Below are 24,989 nucleotides of genomic sequence, written 5' to 3'. Positions count from 1 at the left end.
TATAATGCAAAGCACAAAGTTAAGACCAATATTATATGACAAAAGATCATAAAGGGAAAAATAAGAAGAAGTTGGCCAACAAACTAATATTAAGAATGATACATCTATGGTAAAAAAAAAAGCAACCATTGAGATTATTTGAATTGTATCAAATTTTTCTTAGATGACAACAATCATTAATTATCAAAATTAGCTTATCATTTTCATATAAAAGATAACCTTTAACACACACACAATAAATTTTATGAAATAATATTTTCAAGATTAGGAAGGGTTTCTTTTGAAATGTAGAACAACTATTTTCACCTTATAATAAACTATTTTAAAAAAGAATTACTCATTCAAATTAACACAAATACTAACTTTATTATGAATAATTATCACTAGAAACTTCCAACTCAATATTTAAAAACTTTATCAAGTAGGAAACATCTATGACTCAAATTTTAGCAATTAGATTTACTCAAAATATGATAACTTTGTGTAAAATAACTAAGTTTTTATATCAACAAATAAAGAACTCATCCCATTACAATGTCATACTATAGGAAATTTTTCCATCAACTCATGTGGACAATTTTCATTCCATAAGTCCCTAAACATTTCTGGATAGGAGTTTATTAAACTAATATTTTGTGTTACCATATTTTTCTTCCATTCCTCAAAATGGGATGCCCCTGACCAATCTGCAAGTTGGTCATAATACTGTAGAAACCATGTTAAGAAATAAATAAGAAAAAATTCTTGCTTAAAAAATAAAAAGATATTAATATTAAGTATTGTTGAAAATAATTATTCAATTGTATATTGTCATTGATGTTACACAAATGTCACACTCTAACCAAGCACAACTAGTGTTAACAAAGCTTAGTTGGGCACCAAAAGAGATTCCAGTGTCCACCGAGCTAAATTCAGAAGGAACCAAGTTCAACTAGTCATCTAAGAAAGTCAGTGTAAACTGAGTGAGGTTGGTCAATAAAGGGTGTTTTTATTAACTAAGTCAGGTCAGTTACCAAAGGAATTCAACATTAACCAAGTGACTCCTATTAGTGTTAGCTGACTACTAGTAGAATACTTTTGTTAATTAAATGGTGTTGGTGTAATTAAATATTCACTAATTACACTTACTTAAGCTTACTTAGGATAATGCATTGCATAGTAGTTTGTGTTTGAAACACTTGGGAGTTTGCACCTCAATTAAACACATGGTGTAGGAGAATTCCACTCTGGATGGTCATAGTTGTTATCTCATTCCTCCTGTAGTGCACATATCACATTATCATCCTCATCATTGCACATACTTCATTGCATAATGGAGGATGATCTGCCTTTGGTGGACATGTGATTCCACCTTATGTGGGTGATAGCTTATCTTCTCCTTATCATTGTCTCTTATCACCTCTCCTATATAAGGAGGCCTATTATGTACATTTCAAATCAATCCATTGGATGTCAATCAAGTCCATTATCAATAATAGCATTCTCATATCTTCATGCAATTGTCTTGCCAATCTCTTGTGGAAGTTTTCTTGGTCATTCATTTGATCCCAATGGTGTTGTAGAGTCACCTAAAACTCTAAGATGGTATCAAAGCTCTCATGGTGTGTATAATTATTCTCAAGTAGAGAAATCTTGGCTTGAATCCTTATTGGTGCAGCATTTGGCAATTTGGACATCATAATTTGGAGGAGATTTTGGGAGTCCTATTTTGCAGCCTTCTATTGCAAGTGAAAATTGGAGCTTGCTGGTGAAAATCAAATGTTGGCATCATATAGAGGAGGTCCCAAAACCCCTAAATTAAATTTTATTTCATCCAAATTGGACATCTAAGGCTAAATCTAGAGACATATTATTTTTGAAAGTTCGATGATGATAATTTAGAAAAAATAATTTCAGAGGTGATTTTCAAACAGCGATATCTCCCTCATACAGACTCCTTTTTCTTTTTTTTTTTGGGGGGGGGGGGGAGGGGGGGGGGGGGGTAGAATTTCACAATCTACATAGTGGTGTAGGTGATTTTGGATCTCTATCTTTGAATTTTTTTGAAAATCGCAAATCCCATTTTCTACAACTTTCAAGGCTCTATTTAGGTACATTCGATAACATTTTCAAGTGCAATTTTTTTTGAAAGTGCATGATTTTTCCTTTACTTTCTAGATTTGTAATAAGATTTCAGTGATTTGGAGTGGGAATATCACTTTCAAAAATAGGTCTTTTTTGGTTATATTTGCACTTGGTGAATACTTTGATTTCAATTCGTTTAATTGAGTTAGTAATTTGAAGGAGTTATCAATTGATTTCAGTCATCATTTGATTTCATTATGGATTTTTCAAAAGTTCCATTACTCACTATATAACTATCATGAATGGAAATAAGTAGTTTGTAATCAGTTGATGAGTATTGGATTGTTTAGAATGATTCTTGGACAAGATCTAGAAATAGCTACAGGTGTTGTAGAAAGAAGGAAGTGGTTTGATAGAAGGGATAAAGCACTTGGCTCTCTTAGATCTACCATCTCCAATGATTTTTTATATCATATTGCATCATGCACACATTCTCATGATGCCTAAATAACATTGGAAGGAATCTTTGATAAACCTAATAGAATAAGAAAATTCAAATTGGAGAAATGAGCTTATAGGTCTAAGTCCATATGATTTTGACAATATTCAAGACTTTTACTCTAAGTTCAATTCCATTACATTGGAGCTTTCTAATTGTGGTATTACTAAAGATGATGAGCAATTGATATTATCTATTATTTTCAAGCTAGGTCTTGAATATTCAATCTTTTTTTTCCACATTCTATGCTACTATGGATGCTCTTGGTAGTGCATATAAAATGATTTCTCTTGATGAATTTGTAGCTTAGCTCATAAGGTAACAAAAAAAGTTAGCACACATGGGTAAATTGAAGCCTTCAAAGCATCGATGCAAATGACTCCTCTCCAAAGGCTCCCAAAGGAAAGGGAAACAAACAACAAAAGGATCCTAAGCAACATGAAAAAGGTGATGACTCTCCTTTACAACATAATATTGAGTGTAAGTCCTCTTCAAGAGAGGAAACATCTAGAAGAAAGAGAGATAAATTTGCTTATTGAAAAAATATAGGACATGATGAGCATAAATGTTTCCATAAGAAGATTGATGAGCTCACTCTCTTGTTCAAAAGAACAATATCTAGTTGCCCTCATCAATGTCTTCTCCTTCTTCTCAATATTAGGTAGTTGCTACATCTACATCATCATCTAGAGGCAAAGGACAAGTGTTCATTGCTACCACACATCCTAAGCAAGGTAAATGGCTTCATGATTTAGGTGCATCACATCATATGGCATCTTGTACTTCTCCACCTAAATTGACGGGTAATAATGCATACATGAAGGTTTGTGGGAAAGGTTCTATTTCTATGGGAGAGGGTACATGTAATGATGTTCTTTGTGTGCCATCCTTGACCACTAATATCCTTTCCATTTACCAAATTACTCATGGGGCACAAGGTAAAATTGTTGAGTTCACTCCTAATTGTGTCTATATTAGGGACATGGAGACTAGAGATGTCATAGCTATAGGAGTTGTTGATCATACATCATGCTTGTATTCTTTTGCACATTTTGTTGATAATGATGATGATATTCATGATGTACCTAGCCCTTTATCAAGGGTGAATAATTCATGTGAGGAGAACATTGGACACTTGAATCATTTTGTTCTTGAGACAAGTTTTGGACTTCCTACTCCTCCACCTCCTACTTCTTCAAACATGAGATCTACTATTCAACAGGATGATCTTTATGCTTCAAATTGTGTAGTGTGGGATGAATTCTTGAATGCTCTTTCATATGAGTCTCATAATGTAGATTTAGTTGATACATCTAAGGGAGTTTCTCTTTGAGATACTTCTTCACCTTCTTTGGAGATTGGATTTCCCAACTCTTCATGTTCTCTTGGTTTATCACATCTCATAGGTTAGCTTGATGGTCTGATAGAATAGTTGATCTTGGAGACACTTATTCAATCTTTATAGATGCATACATGGAGACCTTCTTCCCCCTTCCTCACTTTTTACATGGAGTGGCTTCTTCATCATTTGATGTATTTATCTCTTTCTAAGGGGAGACATGTTTCTTGTAGTCATTGGATTATATTTTTCTTGTAGGTACTCTTCATATACATTGGAGCTTCTTCATTATGGGGGGGGGGGGGGATGGATATCATGCCTCCTTATTTCCTTCCTATGGGGGGATCATTCTTTGTATATACATGATGTACGCAATTGTTGGGGGGTCTTGAGTACTCCATCCATGCATGCGTCTTGTTTTCATTTCTCTTTTTGGGGATGGTTTTTCTCATGAGGTTTTGTCTCTTTCTCCACTTTATGAGAGATTACATTTCATGTATTGCTTTTCATATTGTACATGGGTACCTAAAATGTCCTAGTAGCTAGGATCCATCTTGAATTTTGAGTTTAAGTGCATTCCCCTAAGTTGCACTTAAGGGTTATTGGTATAATTAAATATTCACTAATTATAGTTACTTAAGCTTACTTAGGATAATGCATTGCATAGTAGTTTGTGATTGAGATACTTGGGAGTTTGCACCTCAATTAAACACATGGTGTAGGAGAATTCCACTCTAGGTGGTCATAGTTGTTATCTCATTCTACCTTTAATGCACATATCACATTATCATCCTCATCATTGCACATACTTCATTGCATAATGGAGGATGATCCACCTTTGGTGGATATGTGATTCCACCTTGTGTGGGTGATAGCTTATCTTCTCCTTATCATTGTCTCTTATCACCTCTCCTATATAAGGAGGCCTATTATGTACATTTCAAATAAATCTATTGGATGTCAATCAAGTCCATTATCAATAATATAATTTTTGCATCTTCATGCAATTGTCTTGCCAATCTCTTGTGGAATTTTTCTTGGTCTTTCATTTGATCCTAGGGGTGTTGTAGAGTCACCTAAAACTCTAACAAATGGTTAATACAAGTTGACTCAAAAGATGTTAAATATTTTTTTGAAAGGATATTCAAGTTGACCTAACATTAGGTTTCACATATATGAAAGGTCAAGTTGTGGATTCAATTGTGTAAGAAGAGAAGAATAAAAGATACAAAATAAGAAGAATAATTGATTGAAGATAGAACATTCAAGGATCTGCAAAGAATATTCTGATTAGGAAGGATCAAGAGGATAAACTAGAACAATGATTTGAATCTACAAATTTAGTTTCTTCATCAATTAGGTCAATCGTTGTTACTCTCTAACAATTTTAGCAATGAAGAAATCTCTTAATAGAGTTGACTTAACAGTCATTTTGTAAATGTTGTAACAAGGTGGCATTTCTAGATTGAAGTATCCAAAGACCTCTAAAAAGGCTACTCCTAACAGGGAGATTCAAATCCTCTAAGAGGATCACGCTTAACCATGTGTTTTTTAACCTTTAATAGGGTTGGCTCCTAATAGGGCTCACTTTGGAAGAGTAAAAAATTGTAACTAGTTGCATTGGTGATTTTTCCCAAGTTGGGTTTTCATATTAAATCCTAGTGTCTCATGTGTTCATGTTATTTTCTTTATGGATTATGTTTCTACAACTAAGTTACTAAAGACTAATACACATTAATATCTTAAGATTACTTTGTTAACTGAGTTACAATGTATATTTAGTTCTAACCAAGTAGTGCAAGTATTTGGTTTAAGGAGTAAAATTTTGTGTTGACATCTAAGGAACTTAGATTTTTTTTTGTGGTAATTGATTCACACTCCCCCCCTCTCTTAATTACTCCTCTTACATTATCAGCAATTGGTATCAGAGAAATGGTGCTTTAAAGAAATTTTTTAAAGACGTAAGCTAAAGTTCAATATGTCTTATAGAAGGGAGATTCCTAAACTTAACAAAAAACTTCTCAGCATGACAAATGTTGATGAAGCTTCATATACCAAGCATTAGTGATGATGATGTATTCTATCTAGAGAACAAATATGTGGCATCACCCAAGCCTATGTCTATGGAGAAAATCAAAGAAACAAAGGAGCACAACATCATGATGATTGATATTGCATCCTCTTTGAACTATTCTAAATTTGATGAAGTCAAGGATTGTCCTACTGCATTTGACATGTGGGAAAAAATGAAGAAAGTCTTGGAGGTGACAAAAATGTGCAAAGAGATAAGGCATAAATCTTAAGAGGAAAGTTTGATCAAGTGAAAATGAAAAAAGGTGAGAACATCATCCAATATAGTGAAGGGTCAAAGAAAATGTTAGTGCAATTAGAGCCTCAGGTAGAACAATTAATGAAGAAACAATAATTAGCAAGGTACTAAGAACACTTCTTCCTATTTATACAATTAGAGTTTGAGCTATTCATGGGATGAGATACAATCATGCACATGATCTGACTTTAGATACTCTTATGAGAAGATTCACTATTTTTGAGTTGGACAATTTTGATAATTATGATCCTTCTTCTAATAATCTTCAATTTGCATTCAAAGCTAAACTAACCCTTGGTAGAAAAGGAGGGAACTCAAAAGGAAAACAAGTTGCTAGTGAAGATGAAGAGGTTTTAGATGAGGACCTAGAAGTTATTGAGGCTTTCCTAGCAAAAAGGGAAGCAAAGGGAAAAGGGAACTTAAGAGGAAAGATTGCATTGATTTGTTCCTCATGTGAGGAAGTTGGCCACACTGTAGCTAAATGTCCAAACAAGGAAGATAAAGAAGAAAAGAAGTTCAACAAATTCAAAGAAAAGAAAGACTTCAAAAGCTAAAAGGACTTCAAAGGAAAAGGTAAGAAATCATGTTACATTGTAGAAGATTCTAGTAGAGATGAAGATGAAGATGCATTAGTTTATATTGTTCTCAAAGATGAATTTGATGATTAGAAAAATGAAATTGACACTTATCTCTCATGTTAGCAAAAATGATACATGGATCATAGAGAATGGTTATTCTCATCACATGACTGGTGATAAAACAAAATTTGAACATTTAAAACATTCTGATGGTGAAAGTATTAGATTTGGGAACAATGAACCACGTTATGTAAAAGGAAAATGTATCATTGATATAACTGATGAAATCAAATGTGTTCCTGTTGGGTTGAGGGATTAAGGCATAATATACTCAGTGTAGCTCAGCAAAACAATATAGGATACAAAGTTGAATTCATGAATGGGGAAGCCAAACTATTGGATGGAAAAGAAAAACTAGTTGGAATTGGAAATCAAACTAAAGTTAATTTATTTTATCTAGATCTCAATGAAAGCTCTTGTTTATTATCTCAAGTACAAGAAATTTGGCTATGGAATAAAAGAATGTGTCATGTTAACTTTGTTAATTTGATCAACATAACCAAGAAAAATAGAGTAAATGGCATACCTTATCTAAAGAAACATGAGATAGGAATGTGCAAACAATGTCAAATTGGAAAAATGAGTAAAAGAGGTTTCAAAAGTAAGTCCTATAACTTGGAAGATGTTTTGGAACTAGTACACTCCTAGATCTTTGTGGGCCAATTGGTGTAGAAAGATATTATGTGGAGATGTATATTTCATTTTATTTGTTGATAATTACTCTAGAATGATGACTGCAATGTTTTTAAAACATAAGTATGATGCTTTTCAAAAGTTCGAATGGTACTTGGCTAGAGTTGAGAAAGAAGGAAAATAAATTTTGAAATGTCTAAGATCAGATAGAAGAGGAGAATTCATCTCAAATGAATTCAATGAGTTTTGTAATGAAAGAGTAATCAAAAGATAGGTATCAACACCTAGAACTCCAAAAAATAATGGTCTAATAGAGAGAAGGAACATATCCATTATGGAATGTGCAAGAACATTATTATTAGAAAATAATGTTGCACTAAAGTACTCGAGAAAAACAATCAGCACAATAGTTCACACACTAAACCAAGTTCAATTGAAGAAAGGTACAAATAAAATACCTTATGAACTATGGTATGGATATAAGCCTAATGTTTGTTATCTTAGAGTATTTGGAAGCAAATGCTATATCTTAAAAGATGTAAGAAAAGGAAATCTCGATGCAAAGAGTGATGAAAGAAATTTCCTAGGGCACTCCAATAAAAGAAAGGCATACAAATGTCTAAATCTTTCTACTCACAAAGTCATAGAACACATGTGAAAATTGATGAGTTTGCTAAAAGAAATGAAGTATAGAGAAGAAAAGAGCCTAAGGATTATCAAAATTTTTTATACTATGAAAAACTTGAGACCTTACCTTAGAAGGTTGAAGCCAATCAGAAACTAAGTACATCTAGAAATTAATTGGTAGTTTATCCCAAGTCATAGTTAGTACAACTCGAGTTGCAACTTTAGGCAGTGCAACCCGAGTCAAAAGCAATGCCACCTAAGCTACACCTAGATCTACTAGAGGAACTTGAGAAAAAGGAGGAAGATCTTGAAGAACCAAGTTCTAAGAAAACAAGGAAAGATTCAAGACTTGCAAAATATGTTAGGAGGCATCATGCACTTGATCAAATAATTGAAGGAGAGTTAGAAGGCATATTGACAAGGAACAAACTAAAAGGTACATGTTTACATAGTGAAGTTGAACCTAGATCTATAAAAGATGCATTAGAAGATGAAAATTGGATAGAAGCAATAAATGAAGAGATTAAGAAAGTAGGAAACAATTAAACTTGATCTCTTGTTCCTAGACCCAAGGATAAAAATGTAATTGGTACAAAATGGATATTTAGAAATAAATTGCATTAGCAAGATGAAGTGACAAGAAATAAGGCAAGACTTGTCTGCAAAGGTTATGCTTAAGAAGAAGGTATTGATTATGAGGAAATTTTTTCCCCTCTTGCAAGACTTGAAGGAATCAGATCACTTCTAGCATATGTAGCACAAAAGGGATTCAAAATATATCAGATGGATGTCAAATTAGCTTTCTTGAATGGAGTCTTAGAGGAACAAGTCTACATTGATCAACCTGAAGGTTTCATAGATCCAAGCCAAAGATACATGGTATGTAAACTTCATAAAGCCCTATATGGTTTAAAGAAAGCTCCTAGAGCATGGTATGAAAGACTTCATGGATACATAGTAAAAAATGGTTTTGAGAAGACAAATGATAATAGCAATTTGTATATCAGGGAAGGACCTAAAGATAAGATATTGATTACAAAAATATTTTATAGATGATATTTTATTCATAGGACATGATAATTTATGCAAATCATTCTCTGAAAAAAAGAGGAAAGAGTTTGAAATGTCTATGCTTGGTGAAATTAAATTATTTGTGGGTCTACAAGTGAATCAGATGAGGGATGGGATATTTATCACTCAATCAAAGTACATCAGGGAAACTTTGAAAGTATTTGGAATGGAAGATTCCAAACCAGTTGGTACACCTATGTCTACTAGACATAAGCTCTCAAAGAATGATGATTCAAATGAGGTAATCCAAACTTCTTATAGATTAATAATTTGAAAACTTCTGTATGTGGTTCGCACAAGACCTGATATTGCATTGGAAGTTGGCATAGTTGCAATATTCTTTGCTAATCCCAAAGAAAATCACATGATGACAGTCAAAAGAATCTTGAGATATTTAAAAGGATCTAAGGATTATGGGTTATGGTACAAGAAAGGAGGAAATATTTAATTAAGAGCCTTCATTGATGTAGATTAGGAATGAAGCATTGATGACACAAAAAGAACTAGCATAGGAGCATTTTTTCTTGGAAAAAGGCTAGTATCTTGGCCAAGTAAGAAGCAGAATTGTATTTCTCAATCCATAGAAGCAGAAGAATATGATTCTACAATAGTCAATTATTCTAACATAATGTGGATCAACTAGTTGTTGTCAAGAATGAAGGAAGAAATTAAGGAACCAATAGTTATCTATTGTGATAACACAAGTGTAATCAATATATCCAAAAATCTAGTGATACACTCTAAGATAAAAACATATTGTAATCAAATATCATTTCCTAAGGGAATTGGTTCAACACAAAGAGGTAAGATTGGAATATGTGAACACCAATGAGAATATAGTTGACATATCCACTAAGCCATTGCCTAAGGATACATTTTTGTATTTAACAGATAAGCTAGGCTTCATTCCCCTATCTGATGCTCACTAGAATACAAATCAATGATGCATCAACCAAGTTGTATTGAGTATTTATCAAGTTGATGCAATATTTTTAGAGCATATTGAATATGAATTAGTACATCAGGTCTATTGAAAACTCATTGAATATAGTCTTTGGTATTTAATGTCATAGAGGAAGAGATTAGATTGACATCATGTCATAGTCATAGGAAAAAATCTAAGGAAGAGATTTGTACAAAAGAAAGAGGGAGATTTGATCTAGCCGGAGTCTAAAGATAAGATGTCTAAGGAAGAATCTCAAAGGGAGTTCTCATGGATGAAGAATCATAATCAAAATAATGATATTTCATTCTGTTGCTCTAAAATTTCTTTGCATTATATGACATTTTTTTTCCATCAATGCCAAAGAGAGATTGTTGAAAATAATTATTCAATTGTATATTGTCATTGATGTTACACAAATGTCACACTCTAACTAAGCACAACTAGTGTTAATTGAGCTCAGGTGGGCACCAAAAGATATTCCAGTGTCAGTCAAGCTGAATTCAGAAAGAACCAAGTTCAATTGGTCATCAAAGAAATTCAATGTAAATTGAGTTAGGTCAGTCAATAAAGGGTGTTTGTATTAACCAAGTTTGGTAAGTTACCAAAGGAATTTAGTATTAACAAAATGACTCATTTCAGTGTTAGCTAACTATCAATAGAATACTTTTGTTAATTAAATGGTTAATACAAGATAACTTAGTATTGATTTTTTGAAAGGATATTCAAGCCTACTTGAAATTGGGTTTTATATATATGAAAGGTCAAGTTGTGGATTGAATAGTGTAAGAAGAGAAGAATAAAATATGTGAAATAAGAAACATAACTGATTGAAGACATAACATACAAGGATATGCAAAGAATATTTTGATTCAGAAGGATTAAGAGGATAAACTAGGTTCAATGATATGAATCTACAAAGCCATTTGATTCATCAATCAAGTCAATCATTGTTACTCTCTAACATTTATAGCACTAAAGAAATCTCTTAACAAAGCTGACTTAATAATCATTTTGTAAATCCTCTAACAAGGTCACATTTTGAGATTGAAGTGTCTGAAGACCTCTAACAAGGCCACTCTTAATAGTGTGATTCAAATCCTCTAATAGGGTCACACTTAACCATGTATTTTTTAACCTTTAACAAGGTTGGATTCTAATAGGGATCACTTTAGAAGAGTAAAAAATTGTAACTAGTTGCATTGGTGGTTTTTCCTAAATTGGGTTTCCACGTTAAATTCTAGTGTCTCATGTGTTCATGTTATTTTCATTATGGTTGATGTTTATGCAACTAAGTTACGAAAGACTAATACACATTAATATCTTAAGATTGCTTTACTAATTGAGTTATAGTTAATATTGAGTTCTAATCGAGTAGTGCAAGTATTTGGTTTAAGGAGTAAAAGTTTGTATTGAGATCTAAGGGACTTGGATTTATTTTTGTGGTTACTAATTCATCCCTCCTCTCTTAGTTACTCTTATATTTCCAACAAGTATATGTAGGAAAATAATCTCAATTGAAAACATAGAAAATTTTGACATTACTGAGAGTTTTAAGTTGATTGACAGATTCCTATCATTTTATGGGTAGACATGAACTAAAATAGACCAATGAAATATTTAAAATATTTAAATCTATATTGGATATAAATGATAAGTTTGTAGAATAGAATTGGGCAAAAATTAAATAACTTACAAAAATAATTATTAGTATTGGCATAATGTGATAGTTATATATTTTTTCATCATCAAGGTTAAAATCCTATTCAAATGTTATCGATGAATGTGAGAAAATGGATGAGTTCCTCATTCTGTAATCTCATTAACTCATAGCTTCAGGTCAAAAGCATCTACCCCTCCTTTAAAAGATATAAAGAAGCGAGCTCACTCACATTCATTTATTAAATTTGAAGTTTTAAAAATGAAGTGATTATGAAGGGGATTCCTATTAGAAGAGTAATCACTTATTGGCTCCCATCACCTTATAAAATGTAATGAGATCACCTAGAGTAGGATATGGAAACCCAAACTCCTAATATTATAATGGAAAGGGAAGGGGAGTCTTCCCAAGAAAGGATTTTTTATGCCAACATTATGAATATTTAAACTTAGTTTGATAAATTGTCCTAAAAAGATCTTTATCAACATTATTTTGATAGGATATTCATAGGATATGTTGATAAAATGTTCATATAAGAGTAAAAAATCCTTTCTTGGGAAGACTCCCCTTCCCTTTCCATTATAATATTAGGAGTTTGGGTTTCCATATCCTACTCTAGGTGATCTCATTACATTTTATAAGGTGATGGGAGCGAATAAGTCACATGAAGTCAAATGAAGAATATACTAGACTACCAATAAGTCCTAAACAGATCTTTATCAAATGAAGTCACATGAAGAATATACTAGACTACCTATGAACTTAACTCAAACAAGTCATTGAAAGATAGGACCTTAACAATCTTACTCTAGGTTTTCCCAAAAGAATACAAAGGTTATCATTTATAGTGAACTAATACATTGCAAAAAAAACAAGGCTTAAACCACTAGACATAGATTAGTCACTCACGCAATATTAGGAGAGAGGAATAATTATTTCATAAGGCCTCAACTTGAGGTAGAATTAAAGGATTTAATATTGTCCTATAAATACTTAAGAGGCCAAAAATGTTCAAATTATGAAAATTTTCTAAAATACAATAGAACCATCACTCCATATACATATAAATTCAATTATCCAAAATCGTAATGACCCATTGATCATTAAAAGTATCTCCCTAGTTGTCTACTAAAGCTCCCCTTCACTAAAATGATCATCTTCATCTCCTTCTATGATTTCTTTTATTGTACCTTACTCCCATTCAAATATTTTTATTCCCAGCCATCCAACTAAATCATGTATGTGATATTATTTTAGAGATGTAGTTTTTAGTTTTTAATTTAGTTAAAATGCTATCTAGTATGCCTATATAACCAGCATGGTGAGTTTTATAAAGCATTACTTTTTTTATTTAAATACTTTTTCTTATTTCTTAATTGGCATCCTCTTTTTGGTATCTCTAACCATTGTTGTCTATTAGTGTCAAACACTTAGTTATTTACAAGGCAGAGTTAGATGGTCATCACTATGACCAAGCTGCTCTATAGAGGTCGAGTCATGTACATAAGCAAGTATTTACTGAGCTTTATAGGAGCCAAGTAAGTTTATGGTCACTGAGTAATTTCTATACAAGCTGAGCTCAACAATGACCAAGAATGTTTTAAGCATACAAGTGTTGAGTTACATAGTGTGTGCCAAGTGCAATACATGTCAAGCATTAGAAGAGCACAATACATGTTGAGAAACAACAATGCCAAGAATCAAAAAAATAGTAAAGACTGAGAAATGCAGAGTTTACATAAAAGTCAGAAATAGAAAATTTGAGGTAACACATTTTACAAGATGACTTGGAAGGAACATTTAAAGTTTGTAGAGGTTGTTACAGAACATTTAATACATACATAGGTTGTTATAGGACATTTAAATAATGTGGACCACATATCCCTATGTTGTGCAATCAATGATTCAGATGGAGATGCTATTATGGAAGAATCTAGATTTAAATAGCGATGATCTTAACCTAGATCATGTGGAATATGAGAGGGAGATAAGAAGATCATATGTGCAAACATAGAGCAATATATAATGAAGGATTGAGAATAGATCATAAGTTAGTGAAGGGTTCTTTTATCATCTAATAGAGAAAGTGACCTATTCATAGTAGTGAAGTGAAAGGGAAAGACTAGTTTATTAGATCAGAGGAGAGGATCAGTTAGCAAGGAGAAGACTCAAAATCATCTTTTAGAGAATATCAAGAGTCAGGTACTTAACAAGTTTTAATCAACTTGAATCATGATAAATCTTTTAACAGATTGGTCTTAACAGATCTTTGTAAATCTCCTAACAGAGTCCTTACATTTTTGCGAATGTTAAATCCTCTAACAAAGTGAGACCTAATAGTCTCCTAAGATTTTAACAAGGAAGACCCCTCGTAGGGTAGATCATATATTATGATCAAACATTGTAACCATCATAGGTTAACTTTATTAATGTAGTAGTGAAAATTTGTGGGTGTCATCCCCACCCTAGTTTTACCTTCACCTTGGATGGTTTCTAGGTAACAAATATTGTGTTATGTGTTTATTTTCATGCATGTGATAGACCAGATTTATATGTTACAACATATTTAAATTACAAGTTTTACATGCATAAGTTTATTAATAGATGTGAATGAATTGGTGAAAAGTTGAAAGTGTTTAAGATTCTGATTCACTCCCCTTCCCCCATAGTATCTTGTCTATCCTATTTATACATCCATCAGTCAACACCTCTATCATTTTAGAAAAATTTCTTACAATTTTAATTTTCCACCTTAAAGAAATGTTATATATTTTAATTATATCAAATAATTTTATTTTTAAATATTAGCTACAAGGTATAATTTTTTTAAAAATTGATTGTGAATATTGTAGGCATGGGATAATCACCAAACTAGGATGATTTTAATAAGAAGGGTGTTGTTAGTTGGTGTTTTGACCCCAATTATGAACTTGAAAATTCAGTCTTCCTAATGGCCTTTCCTTGATTTTCTTCAATTCTCCTCTGATTGAAAATGTTGTGTAAAGTTGTGTAAGGAAGGGTTTGGATGAAAGGTCTAATCAATTCACTAGTTTTATAACAATCTTGAACTAGTGTGAAGTAGTTCTAAACAACTTTTTACTATTTGAACAAGGTTCACGAGTTCATAAGTTCAACAAGGTTGAAGGTTCAATCTACGTTACAAATAGATTCATTGATTTAATATGGCACAACAAGTGTGGTCAGATGACTTTTTACTTAATGTACAAGACCATTGTCAGATCCTCATGTGTAGTGATCCAGAAGTTCATGCCTACAGAAGCGCAGTTCAAGTTCAAGATGCAGATTCAGTTTTCAAATTCAGATCCACAATTCAAAACGTAGATTTTGAGGTGTAAGTTCATTAGTTTAAGTTCTAAAGAACAACATGCTAGGTTCATTTTTGATGGTTCAATAGTATGGTCTTGGGCTCCATCAACACTAATAAATTCCACTTTTAGAGGCACCATGCTCAGATTGCTCAAGTTTTCAAGTTTCCCAGATTGAAAGTTTAACAATATGTCCTCTTTCCTTATTTCAAAAGTCGCATTTGACCTTGCAACTAACTCACGAACCTAGTTGGGAATAGGATGAGGGGCTCAGGTTGAGATACCCAAAGTTATCTGGCCGAAGTTTTATAAGGCATGGGGATAAAACTTGACATAATTCCTGGAGATGTGTTTGAAATATGCATATTGGGGTTTTCTCATAATGTGGCTATCACCGAATAGGCCTTTAAGATTTTTCTTGCGACTGCAGGTTCTTTGCATGTTACATTTGCCAAAATTCATCAATTTATCATTGAAAACTGTGACATTGGACAAAATTCTTAGAATAGATCATCCTTATTTCCGATTCTTAGTTGAAGCACGGAGGCTTGTGAGACCTCTGCCGGATGAGGTCGAGGGCTCAAAGATGCCTGCACCATGTATTAGAAAAACTTTTTGTTTCCTTGAAGAGCACTTGAGTACCAATAGTGCACACATCACAATTTATAATGGAAGGACATGATGATGTCAGAAGTTCTTGGAGTGGAAACGAGGCTTCAAGTCAAAATTTATAACAACTATCGATTCCACTGCAAATTCAACTGTAGGGGAATCTACAAAGGAGGTACCAATGATAACATAGATTTGTTTGAAGGCAACCAAAATCAATCAAAATGGCCATATGAATGAGCTATTGGCAATTAGGGAAACCCCTCGAGAAACTCTTGAAGGACACGGCTCAGGAAAGTATTAAAGAAGACACCTACAGTGTGTGCAAACTATATGACAGGTTCCATGATCCGACCGAGACACCCAATCAACATGCCGATGGGAACTTTGGACCCCTCACAATAGCTCTTTCTTCATATTGGTTGTATCTTAAGAAGTTGTTTTGGGGTATCAAAATTCAAATAAAGACATCATCAAATTGATAAGTGAAAGCATGCATGGTGTACACAAAGTGTTTGACAGAATGACGATCGCCCATGCTAACATCCAAAGTGATACACAGACATCCACAACCAGTCAGGAATATGAGTGTGTGTGGAGTTCCTCCTGTCATCAAAAGAGAATTGCCTCGTGACACGCTATGGTTTCCCATATAATCAACCATCTCGTAGAGAGACTAGACTACAAGATGAGGGTATTACTAGTTTTGGGTTGATATGGTTTGCGAATAGAAATTTCATGTATGAAATGAAGTTAAGATAGAATGGATGTTCCAAGTGCCACCATACACGTGTAGGATCTGTGATCTTTTCATTACCATTAGTAATCATGGTCCCATGATTCAAAAGGATCAGACACATATCGCACTCCATAAGCGATCCATGAGGTCACCGATAGAAATCTGCTTTGCAGAGTTGATACAAAATAATGGTGCAATCAATACCATTAGATCACTTGCATTGGGTTTCGATTTTGAATCGCCACATCAAGGTTATGAATGGAGGAACACTTCATAATGGTTGCTAGGTTCGAGATGAAATAGAGCAACAACAAAAACCCCTCTGTGGTACTAGCCAAGCACGAATAATGATCATGTTGCAGAATTGTAATGTACCAATAAATTAAAATGTGGAAGCCCGGACAACGCATGACAAGTGTTTGACTTAAAGCCAAGCATTGCATACATAAGCATTGCATGAGGATCTACGTACAAGGTATCGATCGAATTGTATCTTGATATGGCCTTGATCCTAACATCAGTAGCCACTGTATCAGTATGTTCACAATTTTGAGATGGAAGCTATCTCGATAGGTGGCTAATTTTACAAATACAGCAACATTATCTTAGCATGGAGGATGAAACACCAATGGCTCATATTATCATCATCGGGTGCTTGTTGATCGGGCAGGGACTGTTTGATGGAATACTCGACTATGGTTTTCTCCAATCGGTAAAATGATGGACTGAATATCGATGATGAATCCCAATTCATTCTTATTGAACTGTCAACATCGGATGTGAGTAGGCCACATTGATTTAGATGAGTCCATGCACCTGAGAAAATGAAGCTGTTGAATTTAACTTCATATACATCGGTTCCCAGTGCTCTTCTTTAAATTGATGATACATGATGCAGTCAACCGTCCTTTGAGGATGAAAATAACATATATGAGCACACATGGATCATTGTCAATTGTTTCTCAGGTAGAGGCGATCGTATAAACAAGAAATTTGTTTTCTATTGACAAGTGACCTTTTGGGAATGCTCAAACAAGGATCGAGGCGGCAAACATGTTACGAATAATATGTATAGTGTTCTTTCTCCAAAAGACACTGATCAATTAAATTGTCATTTTATTACTAAAAGTTGGCTTTAGTGTTTATAAAAAGTGAAGTCTTATATCACTAAAGGGGATAATCTTGAAAAGACAATAAAGGATCAGTTATTCAAATTGAAGGCAATTATTAGGAAACAGAGAGGATTTTTCACGGTGGAGAGTCCTGAGGGGTGCCACTATTTTGACAGATTGTATGCTGCATAGGAGTGGAAACATAGTTTGTATAAGAGGGGTAGTTTTTTATTGGAATCCGGGCTGTTAGTTTCAATTTAGATCTCTCTTTTAGTCTTTCTGCAAATGTTTTGAATCATTAATGATTAATAAGAATGGAATGATTTCTGAATGGATGAAAGATTCTACAAACTGTTTGAAGATTTTATGCATTGGATTACTCTTTTTTGGTTTATCCTTGAATCAATATTAAATTGTGGATTTTCTTTCTGTTGATGGGTTCATATATTGTGTAGATTTTATATATTTACTCTGTCATTATCTCTCTTGAATGCATATGCAGGTGGAAGGACTGTGTGTTTCCCATTTTTACATGTGTAGGTTGTTTCTTTTTGTTTATCTTATAAGAATAGTGAGGGTAACCTTCACTTTCAAGTTAAAAGCATTTCTTAATCTCATTCTTTGCATATCTAATTAGGGAGTTGTACCATGTAAAATTCAAAGGGCGCTTGCACAATCCAATGGCAAAGCGACCCAACTATTGGTAGCTTTTTGTGTTTTCATTATTGAGCAAATAAGAGTTATTTTGGAAGTTCTGTGTGAAGACGAATTTTTTTACCAATAGGTGTTTAATTGTATGGGAATAATATAAGAATTATGTGTTATACTTTTTTTATAATGTTGACAATAGTATGATTTATTATTATGTTTGATGTACACTTAAGAGGACATATATGGATATGTTTTACTAGGATTTAACATTCTTAGGGTCACTTTATATGTCATATATGTAACCTGATGAAATATATTTCATGCAAGTCTCATATTTGGAAAATGTATTTAGGTTTTTGATGAATATGTGTGATTTCTTCTATTATTTATAAAATGTACTTAATTTAATATTGGACAAATAATGAATATGGGTTTATTGGTGTCATAACTCATGGTATTAGTCATGTATGCTTTTATTTAATCCTATTAATTTAGTGATTTTGATGGATATTTTATTTATTATTTTGCATATGGATTTTGAATACTTGATTTAATATATTACTCTTTTTGGTTATGTATAAATCTTCATTAGATAGATACACGTTTCCTTTTAGATAAGTGAGTTGATCCAATATATATTGATCAAATATTTTTCAATTAGGGGAAATATGCTCTTAGGGGGCCCCAAAACCCTTTACTTGAATATATTTAAGAGAGATATGGTGACCTACATAAAAAAAATAGTTGTAAGAGATCAAACACTTTAGAACAATAACAAACACACAACACATAAATAAAAGCCTTAAAACAAGTAAAAAAAATTGCATAATCTAGTCCTAAGCTAAATAACTTAGTAGATAAGGTTTTCTGAGGCTCCCTTAATATTAAATGTTTAATCCAAGGATTTATCTAGGTTCTCTTAACTTGAAAATTGGGTTTTAGCAAGGCTCCTTTAACCTTAAAATCAACCAACAAAATGGTAAAACATGAAAGGCATGATAGACTAGAAAGAACCTTAGAAAAGAAGAGGACCATATGTTTTTGAAAGGCTTCCCAAACCTTCAAGCTGGGTTTTACATGGCTCCCAAAAATAGTTTTAAGATAGAAGGAGAGGAACCCAACTAGACAGTCCACAACTCTCCTAGAAAAATCATCTCTATCGTGATAGGAGCAACAAAGAAAAATGCAACATGAAGGAGAACCAAATCACAAGTCCACCCTATATTTTTATAGTGATGATGAAGAGAACAAAATGTATGGTTTTAGTGCATAAAATGTAACATAAATAAACAAAAACAAGAAATGTAAGAATATTCCTATATGTTCATGCACACCTTAAAGATATGGTTAACATATGTGCAAATGTAAGGAAAAGAAACAAAAATAAAACTATTCAACACAATACATGAAAATATAAACCTTGACAGTAATATGTGTGGATGTTATTGTTGAAGAGGGTCTATAGATTCTTACAGACCAGTAGCATGGCAATGCATAAAGAGATGATATTAGAAATAAGGAGAGGGTTCCAATTTGTAGTCTTTTGAGACGAATGGACAATTGAGATTAAAAATGGAATGAAGGGATTGGATTAATTTGGATCAACTATGTGGAGACCAAGTTAATAATGGTTTGACTATTTAAAAGGTGAGAGTTTATTACACATGTATGAGTCATTCATGAAAGTGATGGGTCAATGATAAGGGGAGACAAAGGTGTAAGCGTTGAAAGATGAAAGGTTTATCACACGTGTGAGAAAATTTGGAAGAAGAGAGAGAGGATAAATGTGTAAGAGGTTAAAAGCCCAAGATAGGAATCACATGTGGAGTATCCTAAATAGATAAGGGGATAAGTTTGTAAGAGGTGAAAGAGGATGCAATATTGATGAGTGACTTGAGGTTGGGGAGTGGATTGTGATGTGACAAAAGTGGAATTGAGTTTTCTAATCAATTTAATTATGATTGTGCAAATGATTAGGGCATGATTAGATGAGATATTATGAATATTAATTAGTGGCCAACTAAGTTGGTTTGAGTTGGAAGGATATATTAGGTTAGGTAAGTGAGGTTAAATGAGGATTGAAGTTAGTAGCCTTGTGCTCAAAGAGAATTAAATAAATTACTTTAATTCTAAATAAGAGGAAAATGATTAATTAAGTAAATAAAATTATTTACCTAATTAAATAAAGGGTTAAGATGCACGTGATATTTTTAGGATTGTGCAAGTGGATGAGGGGAATTAAGCTAGGTTGGTTTAATTAATTTAGGATTAATTAAAATATTGGGAAATAGAATAGGATAAAATTAAATAAATACAATTTTATTCAATAAAGGACACTTGATAATGAATATTAAATATTTATGTAAATTTATTAAAAAATTTGATAAAGTAAAGATAAATTATTATTAAATGATTATTATGTACTTATTTAATTGGATAGAAAACATGATAAGTGCAATTGTATTCAAGTTAGAATAGATTTTGGTGTCTACATTTTCCCCTCTTTCATAAAACATCATGAATTATTGTTATATTAAAGAATAATAAAACATAATGGACAAAAGGGATAAGACTAGAAGCATGATTCCTAGTCACTAGGAGGATGCGAAAGGATAGTCAAGAGAGATTGGTATTCCCCCTTGAGAGGACATGCAAGTTTGGAGAACATGAGTGTGATCTTGAAATGGATATGAAAATGGAGGAAAAGGGAAGAGGATAGGGATGATGAAGGAAGAATAAAGAAAAAACATGTCTTAATGGTATGAAAAACCTAGGTTTGTTATTTTACTTAACAATATTCATCAAGATATGAGGAACCAACATAAAAATGTGTCAATTACATGATAGAAAAAGGCCAAAAAACAACAATATGGCTAATGGAACAATGATATGGAAGACCATTCTTCCTTGTGACAATATAGGATAAAAAGACCATGATAAATGAAAAAAATACTAACATATACAAGAAATAAGCAAGCATATAAGAAAACTAAATGAAAACCAAAATTCCCCCCCTAGTCAAGCTAAAAACCAATTGACTAATTGATTGATTGAGCATGTCAAAGTTAACAATAATAAAAATGTGCATCCAGAGGATTGAGAAGGATACATCCCGTGATGGTGATTGGATTCAAAGTGATCAATGGATTATCAACTAGTTTGGATCAAGATGATATATTGATTAAAGATTGGTGCACTAGATTTGTTGTGATGTGGAGTCTAATTAGACTCAGAGTTTTATTGAGTGTGGTTTTCCCCTAGATTATTTCTACAGGGGTTTGGGTGCAGCACCCCAATACATGGTAAAGGAGTGACACCCCTTGCGATACCATACAGTTGTTGTACCATTTCATTTAACCAGTTTTGGATGATGGACAATTAAAGTTGGAGAAGATACATATAGATGATAATCCAATAGATATGTTTACCAAGGAAATATTAAGGGAGAAGTTGAACTCCTTTTCAACTTCAGTTGGTCTTCTAGACTGGAAAAATAATAGAATAGTCGAGTCTAGGATGGTTTAATATTCTAGTGGGAGATACAGGTTAACTAGTGCTATGACCAGTCTCTAAGTGGGAGGTTATTGTTATGGAATCAGATTAGACTCCAAGTGGGATTTTAATGTCATATGGAGTCTAATCAAACTTGGAGGTTTATTCAACACAATTTCACTCTAGATTATTTCTATGGGGGTTTGGGAGCAGTGCCCCCAAGATGAGGTCGAGGGGAAGCACTCCTTGGTGGGTGTTGTGGCAGCACCCTAAGTGCACTCCCTATCACAGTACAGGGTGGGGTTGAGGGACAATGCCCCCATGAGAGTTTTTGGGGGCAACACCCCCAAAGCCAAAAATGACTCTACTATTGTAAAAGGCATTAGCTTCTATTTTTCTATTGGATGATTTATTCTAACCTTGATTTTGTTAGTAGAAAAATCTTGTATTGGACTTGTTGTTGGTGGATGTAGCCTAGGGATTGGGTGAACCACATTAAATCTTTGTGTCTTGTGTTCTCTTCTATGTGATTCATTATTTTATGATATTGGTTATATTTGCATGTAATTTTTATTTTTGTCTGTGGTTGATCCTAGCAAGATTAAAATATTGAATTGCATGGATTATAATTAATTATAAATGGTTCTCCTATCTTGGGATTTCTAATTTTTATATACTTTTAGAGGAGTTATAGGATTTTTTTTGTTTTTGAATAGATTAGATAGAATGGAATTGGAAGATAATGGATTGAATAAGCTGAAAGAAGTAGAAAGAGATTAGGTATGATAGGATGGATAGATGAGAAAGATGAATGGTAGATAGAAAGGATTTGGATAAATGACAAGGGAAAACCAAGCCATGGTAAAGGAAAGGGGGATGGAGGGATGTTATGGATGGAATGAATGGTGATAGGATATGAGAGATTAAAAGAAGAAGAATAGGAGGATGATAATTTAAGAAATATGTTTCAAATGAGTTAGCTTCCACTTTTATTGTCCAAAGAATGAATGGATATTTCAATGTCTCTATTTTTTTATCAAGAGAAAAGTAGATGGACAAGGTAGATAACATGGAGGACATAAATATGATAAGGGATAATGATATGGAGTATATGGATGGCATAGGTAATATGGAATGGAGGAGACAAATCATGGGATAATCAAGGTTAAATATATGTGAAAGAGGAATGAAGTTATATCTAGGAGTATGGATGGGGGATGTTAGACATAAATATGACAAGAAACTATGAGACACAAGATATTAATAAGGTGTCAATATCAAATATGTGAAAGTGTTAATGTACTTAGGTAGGATGATGGATTGTGGGTATGGATGTGGAAGATATGTATGGTAGTATAGTATGGATGAAACTTCCCCTCAAGTGTAAAGTGCAATGGTGTACATATAAGAAAATAGATTAAAAGAGGATTTTGAAGACAATAGATCTGTGATAGGGAGATGGATAAATGACTCAAGAATTTAGTTCTCTAGATGGCATCCCTTGATATTTTTATTTATAATGTACCAAGGCATTCCACACATATACCAACATATTTTGGTAGGATTATTGGATGGGGGATGAAATGGATTTGAGGATGGAGAATAAGGATTTGTAAAGGATTTAATAAAAGGGGTGGAATGGCGAGGAAGGTTTGGTTGATAATAGATGGGGGGTTGGAATACTTATGAATAAATAGATGATCAGGTTAGAAAGATCACCATTGGCACACAGCTTGAACTGTGGTGGAGTATTGGAGGAGGACATTTTGAAGGATATGTAGGTGAAAATGTAGATTTTGAGATCTAAGGACCTAAGATATATGAAGGGGATGATAGCCTTAGGATAGTGGATTTTGGGATGTAAGGAATCAAAATAGAGTTGGAAGATAGGGGATTTTTAGATGGAGCAAGAGAGGACTTATGCTCATGAAAGAAAATTTTGGATTCGAGAATTGGGATGCCAATTTGGATTATTTCTTGAAATGCATTTCTCTAATGAGTAACTTGGGAACAAACATGATTTTTAAAATTTTTATTTTGAGCCTTTGAGGCCTTTTGAGTTTTTCTTATTTTGGATCATATTTTTATTTTCTTAAGCATTTCTTTTAGATGGGACATATTGATCCTTGATTTTTTGTGGATTTTTGGCTTTACAAATTTGTGCTTTAGAATCCAATATTCTTCCATTAGCCATGGTATGAGTGCATGAGGATTGATTGTATCAAGAGCTTGTGCAAGGAATTATTGGGGTAAATGTTGGAAGGAATTCAAGGATGTGCATGTGTGTTTATTGAAATTGAATAGGGATTTTGGTTGGTGGAGTGGTGAACTTAGATATGATGGGTGGTGGTATATAATGACCCAAAATGGATGAAAGGTGTAAAGGGTTTGAATTTCAGAAATAAGGACTCAAAATGGATATAAAAGAGGAATTAATGGATTTTTTGATGTGAAAGCCAAAAATAAATTTAGAACATGGGTGATGGAAACATTTGGACTTGTATGGAGGGATTTTAGATTCAAAAGGGGTGGAAGATTTACCAACATCTTGAGGCATTCTTTTCCCAATGGAATACTTATTATTTTGAATATAAGATGTGAGTCAATGTGAATAGGGATGAGGGGTGGGAGGAATAATAAGTGCTTTAGGGAAGCCCTATTGAATAGAGGTGAAGGAACTAAGTTTATATGTATGAGGTTCATGGATGAATTTGATAGGTATGATAGGATCTTGTGGACAAGTAGTTTCATCATGTGAAGCATGGGGGTAATGAGATGGATTAGTATCATGATATGGAGATGAAGGGATATTATTATCTTGGATTTGGAGAGTATTATGCAATGAAGTGGAAGGAATGACTAGATCTTGAGATGAAAGAGGATGATATAATAGAGTGGATAGGATGGAATCATGAAATAAAGTTATTTGACCTTCAAATGAAGAGTAATTAGCAAATTGGGTACAAGGAATATCTTCATTGGATGGAGGGTAAGTAAGGGTTATGTCTTAAAAAGGTTGGTTATCATTGGATGGGGTAGAGGGGATGCTTTCCTCTTGGAATGGAATGCTACTATGAGATGGAGTGATTCTATCTTGACAAGGAGGGGAATCATATATGAATGGAATAAATGAAAATTTTGATCATGATTAGGAATCGTATAATAAGATAGATTAAGATAGATAAATGCATTTTGATGTATAAATGATCATGGGATGGAGGAAATAGGAGGATTAGGCCTTAAAATGGAAATATATG

The 24,989-nt window shown here is 33.1% G+C and overlaps 1 protein-coding gene across 6 annotated transcripts in view; it reads right to left on the bottom strand.

Moving 5' to 3' along the window:
* Positions 1–435: 435 nt before the first annotated feature.
* LOC149565022 (flavin-containing monooxygenase FMO GS-OX-like 8) overlaps positions 436–24,989 on the bottom strand; it is a 124,965-nt gene continuing 100,411 nt past the window's right edge. For 4 of the 6 annotated variants that reach the window (XM_089818555.1, XM_089818556.1, XM_089818559.1 and 1 more), the window contains one exon: positions 436–705. In XM_089818555.1, coding sequence (XP_089674681.1) covers positions 538–705 — 168 coding nt within the window. In that variant the 3' untranslated portion in view covers positions 436–537. The remainder of the gene's footprint in view (positions 706–24,989) is intronic. The other 2 variants (XM_089818558.1, XR_016361991.1) reach the window with 2 other exon arrangements.

Source organism: Cupressus sempervirens, chromosome 3 (assembly GCF_028749045.1).
Source record: "Cupressus sempervirens isolate cs-2001-9-10 chromosome 3, ASM2874904v1, whole genome shotgun sequence".
Classification (NCBI taxonomy): Eukaryota; Viridiplantae; Streptophyta; class Pinopsida; order Cupressales; family Cupressaceae; genus Cupressus; species Cupressus sempervirens.
Note: the sequence above shows the minus strand (reverse complement) of the source record. Positions and strands in the feature narration are given on the sequence as shown.